General features: G+C 38.9%; 1 protein-coding gene across 1 annotated transcript in view; it reads right to left on the bottom strand.

Moving 5' to 3' along the window:
* ENOX1 (ecto-NOX disulfide-thiol exchanger 1) overlaps nucleotides 1-18,163 on the bottom strand; it is a 154,700-nt gene that overhangs the window by 113,807 nt on the left and 22,730 nt on the right. Inside the window, exon 3 of the mRNA XM_054382336.1 lies at nucleotides 1,238-1,411. Coding sequence (XP_054238311.1) covers nucleotides 1,238-1,411 — 174 coding nt within the window. The remainder of the gene's footprint in view (nucleotides 1-1,237; nucleotides 1,412-18,163) is intronic.

The raw sequence follows: 18,163 nt of genomic DNA, 5'->3' as shown, positions 1-18,163 counted from the left end.
GGGAAGGATAACCTCGCTGTTTACAAGTGCTCATCAGGTGGAGTGCCTAGAAATGTTATTTTTATGTATATATGTAGAATATAAACACATTTAAAGCAGAAAACTATTAAATTTTTGAAGGCTGTATAAAAATTACTCTGTCATAAAACTTCACCTTGTATACGTAGATTACTAGAAGTAGTTCTTAAAGAAGGAATCTGATTGGGATGACTTAGTTTTTTTGGTCCTTTAACGCAGTGAATGGAGTTACAACCTTAAAAGATGCATATATATTCATATTCACACGTACAGCCAGTTTGATTAAATCATGATATGAGTACACTGCAAATCCAGAGCACCAGACCATTTGTTTAATTTTTTTTTTTCTGTCTTCACAGTGATAGTGAAAGCCACTAGTCTGATGGCTCTGAAACTAAACTTCTGGACCTAACAAACACAAAAATCAGGCTTTGTGCCTGAACTGGTGGCTCATTGGGAAGAGTTTACCATTTGCACAAAATCCTGGAAGAGGCAGAAGGAAGCCTGATTTCTGCTCTCAAAGTGAAGAAATGAATTTGCCATGCTGCCCCTTAAAAAACAGCAAGAGTCCCCCTTTCCCTCCATTGCTCCCAGGGGCCAGAGCTAGTCAGCATTTAGGTGCAAGTTGCTGTGTTCAGGGACACGAGCTTAGAATGGTTCCATCTAAGCACAGGCACCTGAAGAGGAGTATGGAGATGATCAGCACTGTATAACCACTGAATTTTGTGGCATTCTGATCCACAGGAAAGACAGATTTCTATGAGAAGTGCAGATCTTTAGGCTCTGTTAGCTTTAAGTAATTACTTTTCTTTTTTGTACCAAACTACTTAGTTTTTTGTTTTGTTTTGTTTTTTTTAACATGACTTTACAGAGAGGAGTAAGTATGCTCTGATACCATACCACGCTTTATACAAAAGAGTAGACATTAGAAGGAAATACCATACTTGCCTACACTCTATTTAAAAACCAGAATTTTTGTTAGATAAAAAATATTTCATACTATATACTCATACATATAATTTTATTTTTCATCAGATTATTATATGTATTTTATATATATACACACATATATACATATACATATAATATATGTAATCTATAATGTGTATATAAAATATTATATACATATAATATTTAATATATTTATATTATATACATATAATATTTTATATACATTATTATCTACATATAATTTTCATTTTTCATCAGATGCACTTACTTGGGTTTGGAGGGAAAAGTGTGCAGCTTTTGCAGTGAATTATTTCTTTGACTACAGGCACATCTGTTGGTGGTGGTGGTGGCACTAATCCCATGCCCGGTATCATTGGGTTAATTGGAGTGATTCCAGTCATCATGCTAAGGCTTGGATCAAAGCCTGGTACACAGATCGAATCTGTAAATATATAACATAAAATCCTGACTCATAAATCTTGAAACTACTATTTGTTACTATTTTCTTGAACAGACAGTTTCACAGTTTCACTTGAGGCTGTTTTAATTTTTTTTTCCTCCCAAACATCACTGTTAAAAAAAGGAAAAGGGAAAATGGAAGAGGCAGAAAAGTAGGGAGGGGAGAGGGAGGCATATTGTCAGTGAAAAGAAAAAAAAAAAAAACAACAGCCTATGCATAAAGAAGGAAATGTTACATAATTTAAAATAGTATTATAACTGAGTAAAACACAGCACGTTAAAGTGTAAAGCCATACACTGTGAATATCTGTTGCTAGCTAGAATGCAATTTTCTGCTTTGTAATGCTACTGTGGTGTTTACATTGCCTTCTGATCTGAGTGCACAAAGAATATAATTTAACATTGATATGCCCTCTCCATCTAATTGTCAGACAGATTTATCACAACATAGTCTTCTCACTTTGGTGACCTTGATTTACGAACAGTACAGAGAAAGAACCATTTCTGGCTGGTTTATAGTAGTTAGCCACAACTTCTAATCATTTTACCCTGGAATATAAGGTTTAATTTGCATAGAATGTGGTCTTTTTGAACCATGAAATGAATTCTTTCTTGTCCTGTTATTTAATCAGATTAGTAGATTCTCTTCAGCACATATATTATTAAGATATACCACTACAGTTGCATAAAGTAAAATGCACATTTCGCAAATGTTACTCTTTTTCTCTCCTGACCCCTTCCTGCCAAGACTTCCATACATATTATTTAAAGCTGAAAGATTTACTGGGGAGCACCAGTGCTATACCACCAAGATTTGTAATAAGCAGATGTTTCAGATGAACTGAGAGCCAACTCCTGAAATTTGCTTTCGTTAAAAAAAAAGGCTTTGGGTTTCTTGAGGCATAATGAATAAAATATTTTGAGAGACCGATCTCTTTGTTGGCATAACACTGCTGCTATTTAGCATAATCAATTATTTAAAAGAAGAGAGTTTCTTTGGTGTTCTACAGGTTTTTTGCTGAGTTTTCTGGCTAGAAGCTGGAAAGTATTTAATGATACATGTAAATGCGAGGTTTGGTAGCTCAGGAGCTTGTTTATTTTGAAGACTCAGAGAGGGAAACAACTCCTTGTCAAAGATTTATATATATATATATATATATATATATATATACACACACACACACACAAAGATATATATAGGTGAAATTTAAGCTACACTTGCTGTTTGCTACAAGGCAGAAGGATCAATGGAATGAGACCACAGAGGCCTCTTTCTCCATCCTAAATCTGCTGTTGAGAAGCTATCCGGCTTTGGGCCAGACCCCTGATGTTTCTGTATCTTAATTTCTGCACGTGCAAAACAAGTACAATAATACTCACTGGTGAGGATTAGTTCATATTTTTATAGTGCTTTACAGGTGTAAAGCATCTTCTCTGGACAAGGCAACTGAGGATTGAGAACCTCTACCCCAAAAGCGCTTGTATCTGTCTCAGCCACATGATCTCTGCTCTCCATGTACTGACTGTGAGCCTTCATCACTTTCAGGCAGTTCTATACAAGTGTAGCGAGCACACAGCAAGCAAGGATTTGCTTTAGGCTTATTGAAGACTAGTATTAATGGAAACTCATGATATTACATTACTTTTTTTTTTTTTTTAAAGTAAGTGGGCTTATGAAAAAGGATTTGCTCTGGGTGGGATATTTTTTTTTCAGTATTGATATGTATGCGTTGCTTTTCAGATTAAGCCTTGAAACCTGGAGCCTATCAATTATTCCATGGGATGCAATGGTAGTTATATTAAATATTCATGGTTAGTGAATGCTGGGAGATAAAATCAGAGGTGAGAGGGCAACATACAATTCAAAGAAGTCTTTAGGCTATGTTAATACGGCTGATCTCATTTTTAAAAGTCAGACTTCTGCCAGTCACAGCAGATAACTGTGCAAGTCCATCATTACTTCTTACTGCTGAAAAGGTCCACAGAGCTCTGTAGCACACAAAGCAGAGCACCACAATACCGCTCAGCACACTGTATCATACTGGGAAAACTGGCACTGAAAAGATGCTAAGGGAAGCATCTTGTCCACCCCTCTGGACAAAGGTAGATCAGACACAGTTCTAGCCAGATATGAAATTTCAGATTAAATCAAATATCCACAGTAAACCAATAGCATTCTGAGACAAGGATGCAACAGGTGGTACAAGAAGGTGGACAGAAGGTGGTATTATCCCTGTCCTGTACATACCTTTTAAACTCCATGTTACAGTCAAGGTAAAACACTGTCATCTGGCAACTGTTACCACAAGTATTTTCTGAATATCCCTTTGGCAGTGGTGCACATACAGAGAAAAAAAACAATCTAAGGGAGATGGCATCAAGAAAACTCATGTCCATAAACGCTGCAAACATGGCCTTGAAATGGATCTGGAAGGGAGAGCCTTTAGGTTGCAAGCCAGTCAAAGTAGGTTTGCAATTTAAGTAGAAGAAAATTATTTGTCACCAATCCCTGCCACGTCCAAAGAAATGTGACTTTGTAAGTAACTTTGCCGGTGTTAAATTAATGGCTTTGTCATCAGTTTCTTTTACAGATGGAATCAATCTGCAGAGTGCTGGGAACCAATGCTTATTAAATGTCCTTCTAGGTGTGCTGAGATTCTGTACCTCTAGAAGGTGATTGTGCTGAGGTATATTGAAGAGAACTCAGTCAATAACTCTTGAAATCTAATTCCATATCTTGTAGGCACTAATCCAAACCCTGCTAAGGTCAATAGCAAGACAACTGAAGGCATGAACAGCTTTTAACCAGGACCAGGTTTACTTTCTCTGTCCTCTTGAGTAAGTTACTTCAGTTTCCCAGTATGTTAAATCGATAATGAAATGCTTTCATGCATCATGTGAGCACTGAGAGGAAGCACAGGTACCATTTGTAGAGCATATTGGAAATGAAAATCATTCTCTGAATACTAAAAACTATTACTATACATCGCAGTGATGGGAAATTCAGCTGGATTTCTGAACACTTAGTATCTTGTTTACACCACTAAAGAGATGGGTGTTTCTTGAATCTATACCGAAGCTGATGCATGTCACCTGTATATTGCTGACAAACCATGAAGAAAGCCTACGATGCAACGTCCAGAGGAAATACTGGTCTGCACTCTGAGGTGCAGAGAAAAAGGAACTGATAAAGTCACTGGAAGGTCAATACATTTGCCACATATGTGACAGGGTCCAGAAAAATCCCAAGTTTAACTATACTAATGCTACCAAGGTGCAATAATAGAAGCTGGATATATAGCTCTTGTCTAGGGACAAGGGACAATCATCCATCAGCACCACCACTGCAGTCTGCTCCATGTCTTGCCATAATGTCTATTTGGAGAAGGACCAGGACACCAGAGTTAGAGCTGAAGACAGCTCCTGTTGAACTGCTAAGTTTGTTGGTCTTCAAAATCAAGGATTCTGACAGAGTTATGCAGGATATAAAAAAACAGGTAGCAACCCTGTCCATGCATGTTTTTTTAATAGATCCATTTGGATATATGATTATTAAGACATTGTAGGCATGAATATGCTAAACACATAGATAAACATCTGAAGAGGCAAACAAATAATATTTTATGCTTTCCATGATCATAGCATTATTTTTAAAGAGTTCTACAGAAATATTTATGCAGCTAAGTAGGGCTTTATGATCACTTGGAATTACAAAAATCAACTTGGCAGAAGAGAGAAAGTTTATATTTGAAAAATATTAATACATAATTACTAAATTAAACCATTAAAATGGCAAGTAGTCAAAAATTATAAAGAACTTTAAGAATGGAGAAGCACTCATCGTTCAAGTTAGAGTCCCTGTGGATACTGTATGCAAGGCTTGAATATTCATACATTTGTATAAGAAAGTAAAAGTACTGAGCATCAATATTTTCAAGTCCACGTTCTGCCTAAATTTGGCAAAATGAGTTAAGTCCTGTTTAACCTAATAATTGGCATGATGGAGAACAATGCACACCTCTGAAGAACAAGTATCTACAATTGGCAGTCAGTGAAGCAAGAAGAAAAGTCTTCCTGAACACTTGGAATAGCTTTTAAGGCTCTTTGTACTTTCAGATAGAATACAGGAAGAAGAAAATGTTTTACATAAATATTTGGACCTGGAAAAAGAGAAGAACAATAAAATCCCTTTAAGGTTAACTATATTCTAACACAGTATGTAGTGTAAAACAATTGCTTTACTAGTCTCTGTTTTGGGAGTCCAGGGGCAACTTTGTCATCCATTAAAATAGCCACACAATCTTGGGGAAGCATTTTTCTCTCCTTCTTTGGCAACAGCTGCTGTCTGAATCACTTTCTTTTTTTCTACATTATTATTCTGCCCAAATAACAGGGATGCATACTCCTGCCAATTGTACTTTCGGGGTCTGCACTCCATTGCCAGTACCAAGTTACCACCACAATTTGATCAGCCCTTATCACAAGTGATTTATCTGCTCAGTATTACCTTTTAAGGGTATAATCCCCTATACAATTCTCAGTATTAGCCCTTGGACACACTGTTTGTTTTGCTTGCAACTGCCAATTCTGTGGTGTTTCTTGACAGCTGCCAAGTTGTATTTCTGCTGGATGCATAAGAACACCCACATATGCAAACACAGATTTGTATGTGTGCCCCAGCTCACACACATGTAAAGTTTCCACCTTGGACATCACAGCCATGTGGCTCAGACCTGCCGGTCAAACACACAGATCCTGGGCTGCATCAAGAGAAGTGTGGCCAGCAGGTCAAGGGAGGTGATTCTCCCCCTCTACTCAGCTCTGGTGAGACACCACCTGGAATACTGCATCCAGTTCTGGAGCCCCTATTACAAGAGGGATATGGACATGCTGGAAGGTGTCCAGAGAAGGGCCACCAGGATGATCAGAGGGCTGGAGCACCTCTCCTATGAGGACAGACTGAAAGAGTTGGGGCTGTTCAGTCTGGAGAAGAGAAGGGTCCGAGGTGACCTTCTTGTGGCCTTCCAGTATCTGAAGGGGGCCTACAAGAAAGCTGGGGAGGGACTTTTTAGGATATTAGGTAGTGATAGGACTAGGGGGAATGGAATAAAGCTGGAAGTGGGGAGATTCAGGCTGGAAGTGAGGAAGACGTTCTTCATCATGAGAGTGGTGAGAGCCTGGAATGGGTTGTCCAGGGAGGTGGTTGAGGCCCCATCCCTGGAGGTGTTTAAGGCCAGGCTGGATGAGGCTCTGGCCAGCCTGATGTAGTGTGAGGTGTCCCTGACCATGGCAGGGGGGTTGGAACTAGATGATCCTTTTGGTCCCTTCCAACCCTGACTGATTCTATGATTCTATGGCGAGTGCTGAAAACAATGACCTGAGTGCAAAGTCGCTAACTAAAATGAAAAACATTGAAAGAGTTCCCGTGGGCTGAGTGTGCTAATTTTACATCTTCAGGGAAAAAAAAAAAAAAAAAGTATCTTTTACACTAGAGTTGAAAGATAAAAAAAAGATCTGGTTCCAGGAATGGAGTTTCTTGCCAACATGGATTGCAAGGACTTGGACAGTCCAGGCAGCGGCTGGTATTAAATGTAGTGAGATGCTTGTTAAACTTTGGTTTCTGTGGAGGAAAAATTAAGCTTCTGGTTTGATTCAGAACTTCAGAAACATCATTGCTGAGTATTTTGAGACTGAACATAAAGCTGATTTCTAAAAGTTAAGATTTAAGTTGTACATCTGCCACTCTTAAATATATATACATATATATGTATATGTATTACTTGGCAGCAGAAAAGAAATAGTGGAGCTTTTATTTTTCTCTCTGAAATGAAGAAAGTACCATATTAGAATAGGAAAAAAAATGTTTTTTATTCTAAAAATATCTAAAACATTTTATCTAAAATTCTCCCTCAAAAGCCTACAGCCTGCCTTTATCCTTATGTCAGTCTCTATTCTGTATCAACAATGAAGATTAAATATTCAATTGCAACCAACTGGAAACTAGAGATCAAAGCTGGATCGCTGTTTTCCCTGGTCATTCAAATTTCAGCACCTTCTAGGCTTCAGTAAGTTTTTGGTGGAAATGACTAATTTGGTCAGCATTATAGGGCTTCTCTCAATGTAACCAGCCTTCCTCGCTGGAAAAAAAGAAGACAATCATGGGAGTGGCAATAGAGCATCAGCTTATTGATGTCTCAAGGAGATACACTGATTTAATTATTGTTGATCCAGCTGGAGGAGCCTGGTTATGGAGCACCACTGCCAGCCCCTATGAGGCAGACCTTGGAATGCAACCAGCATCTTCCAATACATTTTCTTGGTGAGTTTTGATACCGTTATACTTCTAGACTTTTTAGTTTCTAAATTAGATGCAGGATTGTCTGACAAATTTCTTGACACGTTCCAATATTACACAAAGGCACACAGAAAAAAAGTGTGACAGATCTTCCATTTGACCAACACAAGCACTATCATCCTGCCTCAGAGAAAGGATCGTCTGCCTGTAGCCAGTGGCAAATGCCCAGGGCAATCAGAACAAGAAATAGTGACGTAAAGAGCAAACTATTTTTAGCTGATGTACATTGAGTGCTTACATATCGTCAGTGGTACAGATCAGAACTGAACAATCCTTTCTATCAGGCACCTATTCCACATGACTTGATTTATACCTTTTCACTCAGTCCTAGTGTGCATCTATTGATATTTCAAATCCATTAGAGCTGCCTTCATCTCTGGCTTTCACAGTGTGCTGGTGTTAGGGTAGTAACAGACTGGGGAAATATGCTTCCTTTGTTTTGCTAAAACAAGGCAGGCAGACCTAGATTTTTCATCCTGAATAATTACAAGTAACTGTTTCTTATTCACCTTATCCACAAGATTACAGATTTTATTTCTTCTTTCATATTTTGCTATCTGTTTGGCATGCAACCTTTGTCTCTGCAGAGCTGCTGCAAAGGAATATGGATATGGAGTCTCTGACTGTGTCCCTTTTTAAAATCTTGAGAAGGTAAATTGCATGGGCAGAGATGCTCATAAGTGCTCATCTAACCTTGATATTTTTAAAGAAATAAATATTAAAGACATGGGCATAAGCCCTTAATAAGTGGTCTGTGAACTCAGTCAATGAAGCACCACGTGGGCATTAGACTTCTGCAAGAACAGGAGTGAAGCATGTAGTGCCAATGTGTATGTATGTAACACACACATGCATGTGTCTATTCAGAGGAGTAGGAAGGATTGAATGAAGGAGAGGCAGGAAATCACTTCCTCGACCTCCACCATTCTCAGCTGGCCTAGGGATCCAGCCTGACTGTTCAGCCAGAGCTATATTCAGTGAAACAGATTCTGGAGTGTAGCAAAAACAAGTGTCTAAGAGAATTTTGACAAAAACAGGGGGTGAGGGGAGAATCCAGATGAATGTTTCTCATTAATAACTAACCAAGTAATAATTTATATGAACTCTACAGTGTCTGCCAAACCCACTCCATAAACAAAGTCCTTGTAGCATCATCAAAACACTTGGCACTTGAAAATTATTTCTGAGGCATATATCACTGTCAAAGCTTTAGGGCTGTATAATTGTACATTTGCATTTTGAAGAAAGCACTGTGTCTGCACAGAAGAAGAGTTTACAGCAGACAATCCAAAAATTTCAGATGCTGTCCCTCAGAGCTTGCTATGCTGTAACTGAAAACACTAAAAGCATATCTGGCCTCCTCTTGATCCCTGCCCACAAGATTACACAACAAACACTATATAGAAAGCAATATAAATGACAAAAACTAAATTAAAGAAAATCATCTTCTCTTTTTTACAAGCAGATCATGGGGTGAATCACTCCTGGTTCACACTTTATTGCTGTAGTGCTTGGCACAACAGGACCCCAGTCTTGTTTAGAGCTTCTCATGCAATGCAAATGATACAAGAGAATAGCAAATAATAAAACCAGAACAAAGTATTACCAAAACAAATGCCACTCTCCTCCTAAGATGCCACTGAAATGCTGTTGTGTAAAGAAATTTAGTGTCATTGTAATGTTATTTCTATCTAACTTTCTGCTTATGGATAGCCATCAGTGACATTTTGACCTCAAAGGGGTCTCAGACATGCACGACAAGGATGAGGGGCAATGGCTTTAAACTAGAGAAGAGCAGATTTAGATTGGATGTTAGGAACAAGCTCTTTACTATGAGGGTGGTGGAACACTGGAACAGGCTGTTCAGGGAGGTGGTTTGGGCCCCATCCCTGGATATTCAAAGTGAGGCTCAACAGGGCTCTGGGCAGCCTGATTTAGTTGAGGATGTCCCTGCTGACTGCAGAGGGGGTTGGACTACATGACCTTTGGAGGTCCCTTCCAACTCAGACCATTCACAGTATCACAGTATATCAGAGGTTGGAAGGGACCTCAAGAGATCATCGGGTTCTATCATTCTATGCCTGCCTATGGTGAATATACTTAGTTTCCCCTTAAACCAGTGTTGCAAAGAAGTACCTGGCAGACAGGTCTGCGAATCTTCTGGAAAACTCAGGACTTGATTTTGAAGGAATCTGATGGTTTGTCAGTTTTTCACGGCTAAGAGATGCATGTGTTTGAAGCTAAATAAAAAAAAGAAAAAAAAAAGACTAATCCTAGTCTCCAGCTACTCTTCCATGTGGAGGTGAAAACTCAAGGGGTAAAAGCAAAAAATTAGGAAAGAAGGAAAAAGGTAAAGAGAAAAATTAAAAGAAATGGAGGGAAGGAGGTGAAGGCAAGGGAAGGATTCATGAGTTTATAGCACCTCACAATGTCCAGAGTGCTAATCCTCCCAAAGTCCCCACTGCTTAAGAACCACTCCATGCAGTAGGAATGCTTCTTCATCTCCTCATTAATAAATCACTTCCTCATATGGGGTCATTCACAAATCCATTGTGAAGAAAATAACCAAACTGCATATTCTGCACACTGCCACCTGATCCCCAGCTAATAGCTCAAAAGCTGATTTGTAAAAACATGGAACTGGTCAATATGTAAGGTGCAAAGTAATACATTGCTCATACAATGTAAAATACACACAGCTGTTATTTCCTGACTTTAAAAAGTCTTTGTGTAGTCACCTTAGCATGCTTTGAAATAATCTCCAGTTTTACTCATTCCATTTCTCCAGCTTAGGACCCATCCCAGTAGGCTATTCAATAAGGCTAGCCTTAGCCAAATGATGTATAGTTATGATGTGAAGTTATGAGCAAGTGGGTAGATGAGGGAAGAGCAGTGGATGTCATACATCTTGACTTCAGTAAAGCTTTTGATACTGTCTCCTGTAACATCCTCATAGAAAAGTTCAGGAGATGTGGCATAGATGGTTGGTCAGTGAGGTGGATTGAAAACTGGCTCCACAACAGAGTTCAGAGGGTTGTCATCAGTGGCACAGAGCACAGAGTCAACTTGGAGGCCTGCAGCCAGTGGTATTCCCCAGGGATCAGTACTGGGTCCAGTTTTGTTCAATATCTTTATCAACAACCTGGATGAGGGCATTGAGAGTACCCTCAGCAAGTTCACTGATGATACAAAACTGGGGGGTTGGCTGACACCTGTCAGGCTGTGCAGCCATCCAACATGACCTGGACAGGCTGGAGAGCTGGGTGCAGGCAAACCTCTTGAAGTTTAATAAGGACAAGAGCATGGTCCTGCATCTGGGAAGAAATAACAACAGGCACCAGTACAGGTTAGGGGCTGCCCTGCTGGAAAGCAGCTCCACAGAGAAAGACCTTGGAGTGCTGGTGGACAGCAAGTTCTCCATGGAACAACAATGTGCTCCTGTGGCCAAGAGAGCCAATGGGATCCTGGGGTGTATCAAGAAAGCTGTGTCCAGCAGGTTGAGGGAGGTTCTTCCTCTCTGCTCTGCCCTGGTGAGACCACACCTGGAATACTGTGTCCAGTTTTGGGCTCCCCAGTTCAAGAGAGACAGAGAACTGCTGGAGAGAATCCAACGGAGAGCCACGAGGATGATTAGGGGACTTGAGCATCTCCCCTATGAAGAGAGACTGAGAGCCCTGGGGCTGTTTAGTCTTGAGAAGAGAAGACTGAGAGGGGATCTGATCAATGTCTATAAATATCTGAGGGGTGGTTGTCAAGTGGAGGGGGCCAGGCTCTTTTCAGTGGTGATAAGACAAGGAACAATGGGTTCAAATTAGAACATAGAAGATTTCACCTCAACATGAGGAGAAACTTCTTTACAGTGAGGATGACAGAGCACTGGAACAGGCTGCCCAGGGGGGTTGTGGAGTCTCCTTCTCCAGAGACTTTCAAAACCCACCTGGATGCATTCCTGTGAAGACTACCCTAAGTGATCCTGCTCTGGCAGGGGGGTTGGACCTGATGATCTCTTGAGGTCCCTTCCAACCTCTGATATACTGTGACACTGTGACATAGCCCCTCTAAGATCCCTCCATTGGAAGCTGTTCAATCCTTCTACCTAATGAACCTTTTCCTAAAATAGAACTCCTGTATATTTCTTGAAAATGAGATCGCCTTTCACCTGCAAGCTTTAGAAGATGAGAAAAGAAATAAATAAAACACGATTATACCACCTAAGAACTGCTAATGGATTTTTTTTTTCACTTGCTCTTTAGGAAAGTGCTGTATTCCAGAAATCTGAGAGACATTTGCATGGCTACAAAAAGAAAAAAAGGTTCTTGGAAGATACAAGCACCTAAGCAGATATAGGTGAATACTAGAAAGAAGTTGGAGAACTAGGAAAATTTTAAATTTTCATGACAGGCTAGTATTGAAATACAACTCTCGTAACAGATTAAAGCTTTTAATGTGTAAAAGATGGTAAAAATACCATCTTATGGATATTAATGTGACCTCAGAGAAAATATTGGAAAAAAGTGAAATTCAGACATTCTATCTCCTAAATGAAAACAAAAGAAACTAATTTTTCTCACGAATCATGGAAGAAGTTCTGCCTATTAACCTGTCGATCCTTGAAAGTGTGGAATGCATACAAACACTCTCCTTGCTTTTATAGGGTCACAGGAGCAACAACCACCTTGTCAAAACTGGAAAGAAGCTGTACAGTCCAGAACAGTGTATCACCTGCACAAGCAAGTTCTCACAGAAACACATGAAAAACCAGGATGCTTCTAGCTCTCTAGCCCAGAATCCTACCTCGAATAGCAAATCTCTGATTTTGTTTAGTACCAGAACAGGACAATCCTGAAAAGAAACCTCTATAGGATCTCCCACTCTCCAACACTTTACAGTTCAGGGTCTTCCTAAGCCAAAGGAAGTTCTGTGTCTCCTTCAGGTTTATTTTTGGATTAAAATGAGTTTTATTTCATGGGATGTATTTCTCTTGGTGTCATTACTGGAGATGACAGAAAATTGTCCTGTGAAATCAGCTGGAAAACCTTTAGTGACGACCTTTCAAACTTTTAAGCAAATTATTCTATGTGCCTGCTTCTCCTCTAAAAGCCTGAGCAAACATGCACAAGAGAGTCTTAAATTGTAACATTAAATGACTGTTCCTGGTACTATTTTCCCAGTTTCTTTGATGTTAAATCATTTAAATAGCAAGTTTCAAAATCCTAAAATGATTGTATCTTTAACCCACAGAGTATTGAAATCTTGATATTTTGTATTATCCTCTACTAGAGCTATTTGACCTCCATACAGTTTACAGCAGTAACTTGTAGGACAATATTTGAATGTTCTATGCATGGGTAGAATACCTGTTGAATTTGAATCTGATTAACTAAGTGTGGAGTTAGTAATAATGTGTTACTTGCTGAATTAATAAACTGTTTATTGGTTAAGAATTAACCAAGAATCCTATCTTGAGAAATACTATGCTACATAAAACACAATTTGAAAAGAAGCCAGAGTTGACAGCAGCAAGTAATGCTTGTGTCTATAAAAAGAGCAGTCTTAATTAAACTCCAGTGCTCTATGACAAAACTATTTTGTTAGATTTTGCCTTTAAAAGACATCTAGCACTGCAGCAAACTGAAAACATTCATATGTGCTTAGCTCTCACTGTAAATAAAGTTAATTACTACAGCTCTTCAGGACCATAAGAGACCATTAAGCTGATGTGCACAAGTGGGTATCTGAGCTGTTGGTAGGCTCAGGCCATGGGCTGCATATCACCATCCAAACCAGAAGGATTTGTGAGCTCACAGGGGTGTCAGCCAGGTATGGCCTGAGGATTGAGTAGTCACATGGGGAGGAAGAGATTGAGCTGTGGTGACAAGAGAGCCTGCACACAGACATATGTGAAAATCAGACACAAGTAACTCAAAGAACAGGCATTTTTCACTAAGAAGTATGGGATGAAAGTTGAATAAACCAAGAGAACTGAAAGCATCACTGTCTCCATTTAGCCCATAACCAGGGCTAAACTATGGCAGTTAAACTATCGCCCAGTAACGCCCTTCCTTGTCAGAAGAAAAGGGGAATCATGAAAAGGAGAGGAGAAATGAAAATAGATTTAATGAAACAGCCAAATTAATACCAACATCGATACAAGATATGTGAAGTTATACTCAGCCCAGCAAAAGTTCAGCAGACATATTAAACAAGAAGGCAGTCCTCAAGTGCATGAAGAGGAGCAAGGAAGAGCCCCAGCAGAAAGCTCCAGCAACAAACCTTCTTTTCACTGCTAAACTCCTCCTTTATACTGAATGTCATGCTCATGGTATGGGACAGACCCGTAAGCCAACTCAAGTCAGCTGTGTTGGCTGACTCCAAGCTGCTAATAGCCCACAGCCTGTGGCTGGTCTGTGATTATGTCCCAACAAAACCAGGAAAATCCTTCTACATTCAAAAGAAAAAGAATGGCAAAAAAAGACCACGGAATTGATCCACAGTGCTTTCCTTCAGAAACTCATGGCACAAGGCTTGCATAAGTGCAAAGAAGGAAAAAAAAAACCAAACAAGAAACAACCAAAAAAACCCTTGTAAGCTTCCACTTGTTAGCATTGTTTTGATCTGCAGGTGGTAAGTTCATGAATATAACACTGTGCTTGAGCTAAAAGTATTTAGAATGATAGTTTTTGAAACACCTTTTAATTATCTAAGGCTTTCTTGGATCACCTCTCCCCTTCTCAAATTTCATAGAGTTTGAAAATTTCCTGATACATTACTGGAATTCAAGATGTTTCAACTTCCCTTTCCATCTATGAATCTGACTGACAGGCTTTTAGATCCTGATGATATAAGCACCCTCAACTCTCTGAAGTGCCTGTTTTAGGCAGGCAGACTCAATGGTCAAATGGCCAGCAATGGTGGTAACTGGAGAACTCTTGATGACTGATAGAAAAATCCCAAATGGGATACCCCTAACTTCATAATAAAATAATTCCCCTTCTTTAATGTGCTGTTTGAGTATAGTAATTTTTCCATTGACCAATTTAGGAGAGGCTTGACAGTAAAACAGTGTCAGGAGAGTATGTATCATGCTAAGGTAAATAAGGATAGTCAATATGTGAAAGCTGGTATTTCAGCAGACTTAGGCAAACATTTCTGTGTCCCTTGACATCTGGGTCATGACTGTAAAGTTTTCCAGCACAAGTACAATAATTACAACATTATGACTAGTTTTATCAGCTCCTCTCCATTCCTTTTTCATCTCCTGCAGAGCAGAAAACCCTTCTCTCCACCATCTGGGCATCTCTCTAGCACAAGGAAGGTCAGCAGCAGCTAGAGATGCCAGAGTAGCCAGCTGCTCTGCAGGCCTCCCTCCCTGGGGCCTCAATACAGGAGCCATTATCAGTGGAACAGTGCAGACTAATAAACCTTGATTTTGGCAAATAGCCCAAGGGCAGCCAGCTGGGATGGGTTAAATCGTCCTAAGGTTCTTTTAAGTTATTCTGGGACCTGCACAGGGCAGTGCATAGAACTGGGTTAATGCTTTTGGCCCTCAGTGACTCCTTCCATCTCTCCTGTCTCTCAAAGCAAGGGGAAATCCATGATTCAACTAATAATAAACCAATACTGTGCATGTGGAGAACACTATGCCAAATATCAAGCAGCTGGGGCTCTCTGGCCAGCCATTATCTAGCCCAATCACAGCATCACATGAAGTCTTAAAAAAAACAAACAAAAAAGAAGTGAAAATACAGTGGGAAAAAAAATAACCTTCTGGGGAAAAAAAAAATCTTAGAATATTTGTATAAAGCTCTTGTATCTTGTCAAAGAGTTTATTATGATGTAACTTTCACTTCCTAACAAACACAAAGCTCTAATCATGTTTAAAAAAAAAAAAAAAAAAAAGAGGGGGCACTAAAAAGATGAGAAGTGCTTAAAGAAGGGAGAAGGAATCTTTCCAAGAACACTTGTATCTCTCTACCTCCAAAATAGCTTAAAATACAGGCATTGATCTTGGCTGCGTTTCAGCACTAAAAAAAGAAAAAAAAATTGTATTTTTCATTAGAAAGTCACAATCTTGACAACATTCTTACACTGTCATATTTCATTATCCTGTTTAACATGGAAAAAAAAAAATCTCATCTGAAAAGAAATCAGGGGTCTTTATAAATGAACAGCGTAGTTGAAAGAGCCAAGAGAGACACTGTGCACAAAATTAGTATCCCTACAAAGGAAGAAAGCAGGCTTTGTATTTTTGGTGTATAACACATTTTAGATTGTATTAGTAGTTGTGTGCAAAACTTGTAACTTAAAATTCTTGCCGTTAGAAAATGTCACCTGTAATTTCTGGCAGCCTGTGCCAAAGGTTCACCTGTTAATATTTCAGAGCAGTGAACTAAAGGCATAGCAATTTCACATACACTCAACACACAGAATCAATCCCACCATTCAGAAATTAAATTTACTGTTTTGGTATTTACTATTTACTACCAGAACACCATATGTATGACTCCACTTTCAAGAAAGATGCATGTTTATAAACACCAAGAATAGAAGAGACACTCAGACATTCATTATTGCAATAAATATCATTTTTTTTTCTTTTTCAAATTAAAGATAAAATCAAATTATGACAGACCTTTTTTTCAGGGACATTTTCTTCATAACACTATTTCTTCATAACATTTATGGGCTAGAAAATGTTATCCACATTAAGATGCTTCATTTATCTCACCATGTACACCTCCACAGCTAGGGTTTTGTCAATAGTTCTATAATAAGTCATTTTTTTCAGAGGTTTGTATGTCAACTGTAAAAATATGTTCCAGGATGAAAATTGGCAGTGTTGGTTCTCAGTTCAAGGATGAAAATATATTAAGAACAACAGTATTGTTCTTAATATATTTTTAAACACCTTTTTTCGATATGAGAAAGAAACCCTAACCGAAACTTCAAGTTTGTTCAAGTGCTTTGTTAAGCATGTTTTTAGGTGTCAAACTACAATCTCTAGTAATGGGACACGATAAAGATTTCACACAAAACTGTCAGCATGCAAATATACTGGGGAAAAAGGTCCAATATTTGACATTCAATGTACAATAAGCCATACAGCATAACTGAGCAATCCTCAATAAATAGGGTGTAATTATTTAAGCTTGTAAAAAAGTTTTCAATAAGGTCATTTCCCAGAGGCTGTCAAAGAAGCTGGGCAGGCATAAAGTGAGAGGAAAAATCTTGTCATGATTGATACAGATCAAAAGCTGGCCAGAGAGACAGGAAAAGTAAGAACAGGATCACAAAAGCACTTTCCATCTGATATGAGTGCTGTGATTGGAGGTAAAATGTTGGTAACTGTATTGAAAAGAGAGGGAGTAGTGCTATAGCAAAACCCACAAAAGATACACAATTACTTGCATGAAAAAAAGAAAAAAAAACATAGATGTATTAAGAGGCATTTTAGAGGAACCAAACACATGGAAGGCAAATGGGCGCAAGGATGTCAGTGATAAATCCCAGTTGAGGTTCTTTCCTCAGGACGGGCTGAATGCCTCGTGCAGTAAAGATCTGGCAGTGTGGTGCTGCATCAAAGAGCCCAGGAAGCCAATTAAAGGTTAGCCTGAATAAAGGACAAGAGAAAAAAGTATAGGAAAAATACTGCAAGCTTCTTAGAAAAGCCAGACTATCACCTGACATACCATGCTCTGAATTAGTCACCCCATCCTCTCCAAGCACTACAGAAACAAGGCAAAAATAGGACAATGACTATCATCAGGAACTTTATAAAGTAGCTCATAGGAACCATCACTGGAAAAGCCTCGAACTGTTCACTGGGGAGAAAAGGCAGTTATGTAGGAGCATTACAAAGCTCATGAATTTTATAGAGGGAGTAAGCGGACAGGTTCTGTGGACTCTGCTTCATGATAAAATACTGTGAAATATTTAGTGAAATAAATAAAGAGGTTGTAAATGAAGAACAGGTAGGTGGAAACGCTTAATTGCAACAAGTCCCTTGGAACTCCACGTTAGATAAAACTCAATTGAAGGAAGATCTTATGAGAATTAGAGTATAAAGAAAGAAAGGAATACAGAGAGAAATACACAGAGATACACGTCATAGCCCTTAGACAACAAAAGAGTTCAAAATGATAAAACAGGAGGCAAAACTGCTAAGGTCATCTATTATTAAAATTGTCTGACACCTTCTATTACAACACCCTGTTGTCAGTTGCTTTTAGCTTTGCCAATCATTAACAGTTTGGACTGAAATTTTACATGTTGAATATCTGCCTGAGGCTGAAATACTCTGGAAAATTCAACTACTGCACAAATGGAGCCAGAGAAAAGTATTTGCCATTTTTATTTCATGTTAAAAGATTTGATGTTCTA

This window comes from Indicator indicator, chromosome 1 (genome assembly GCF_027791375.1).
Source record: "Indicator indicator isolate 239-I01 chromosome 1, UM_Iind_1.1, whole genome shotgun sequence".
Lineage (NCBI taxonomy): Eukaryota > Metazoa > Chordata > Aves > Piciformes > Indicatoridae > Indicator > Indicator indicator.
Note: the sequence above shows the minus strand (reverse complement) of the source record. Positions and strands in the feature narration are given on the sequence as shown.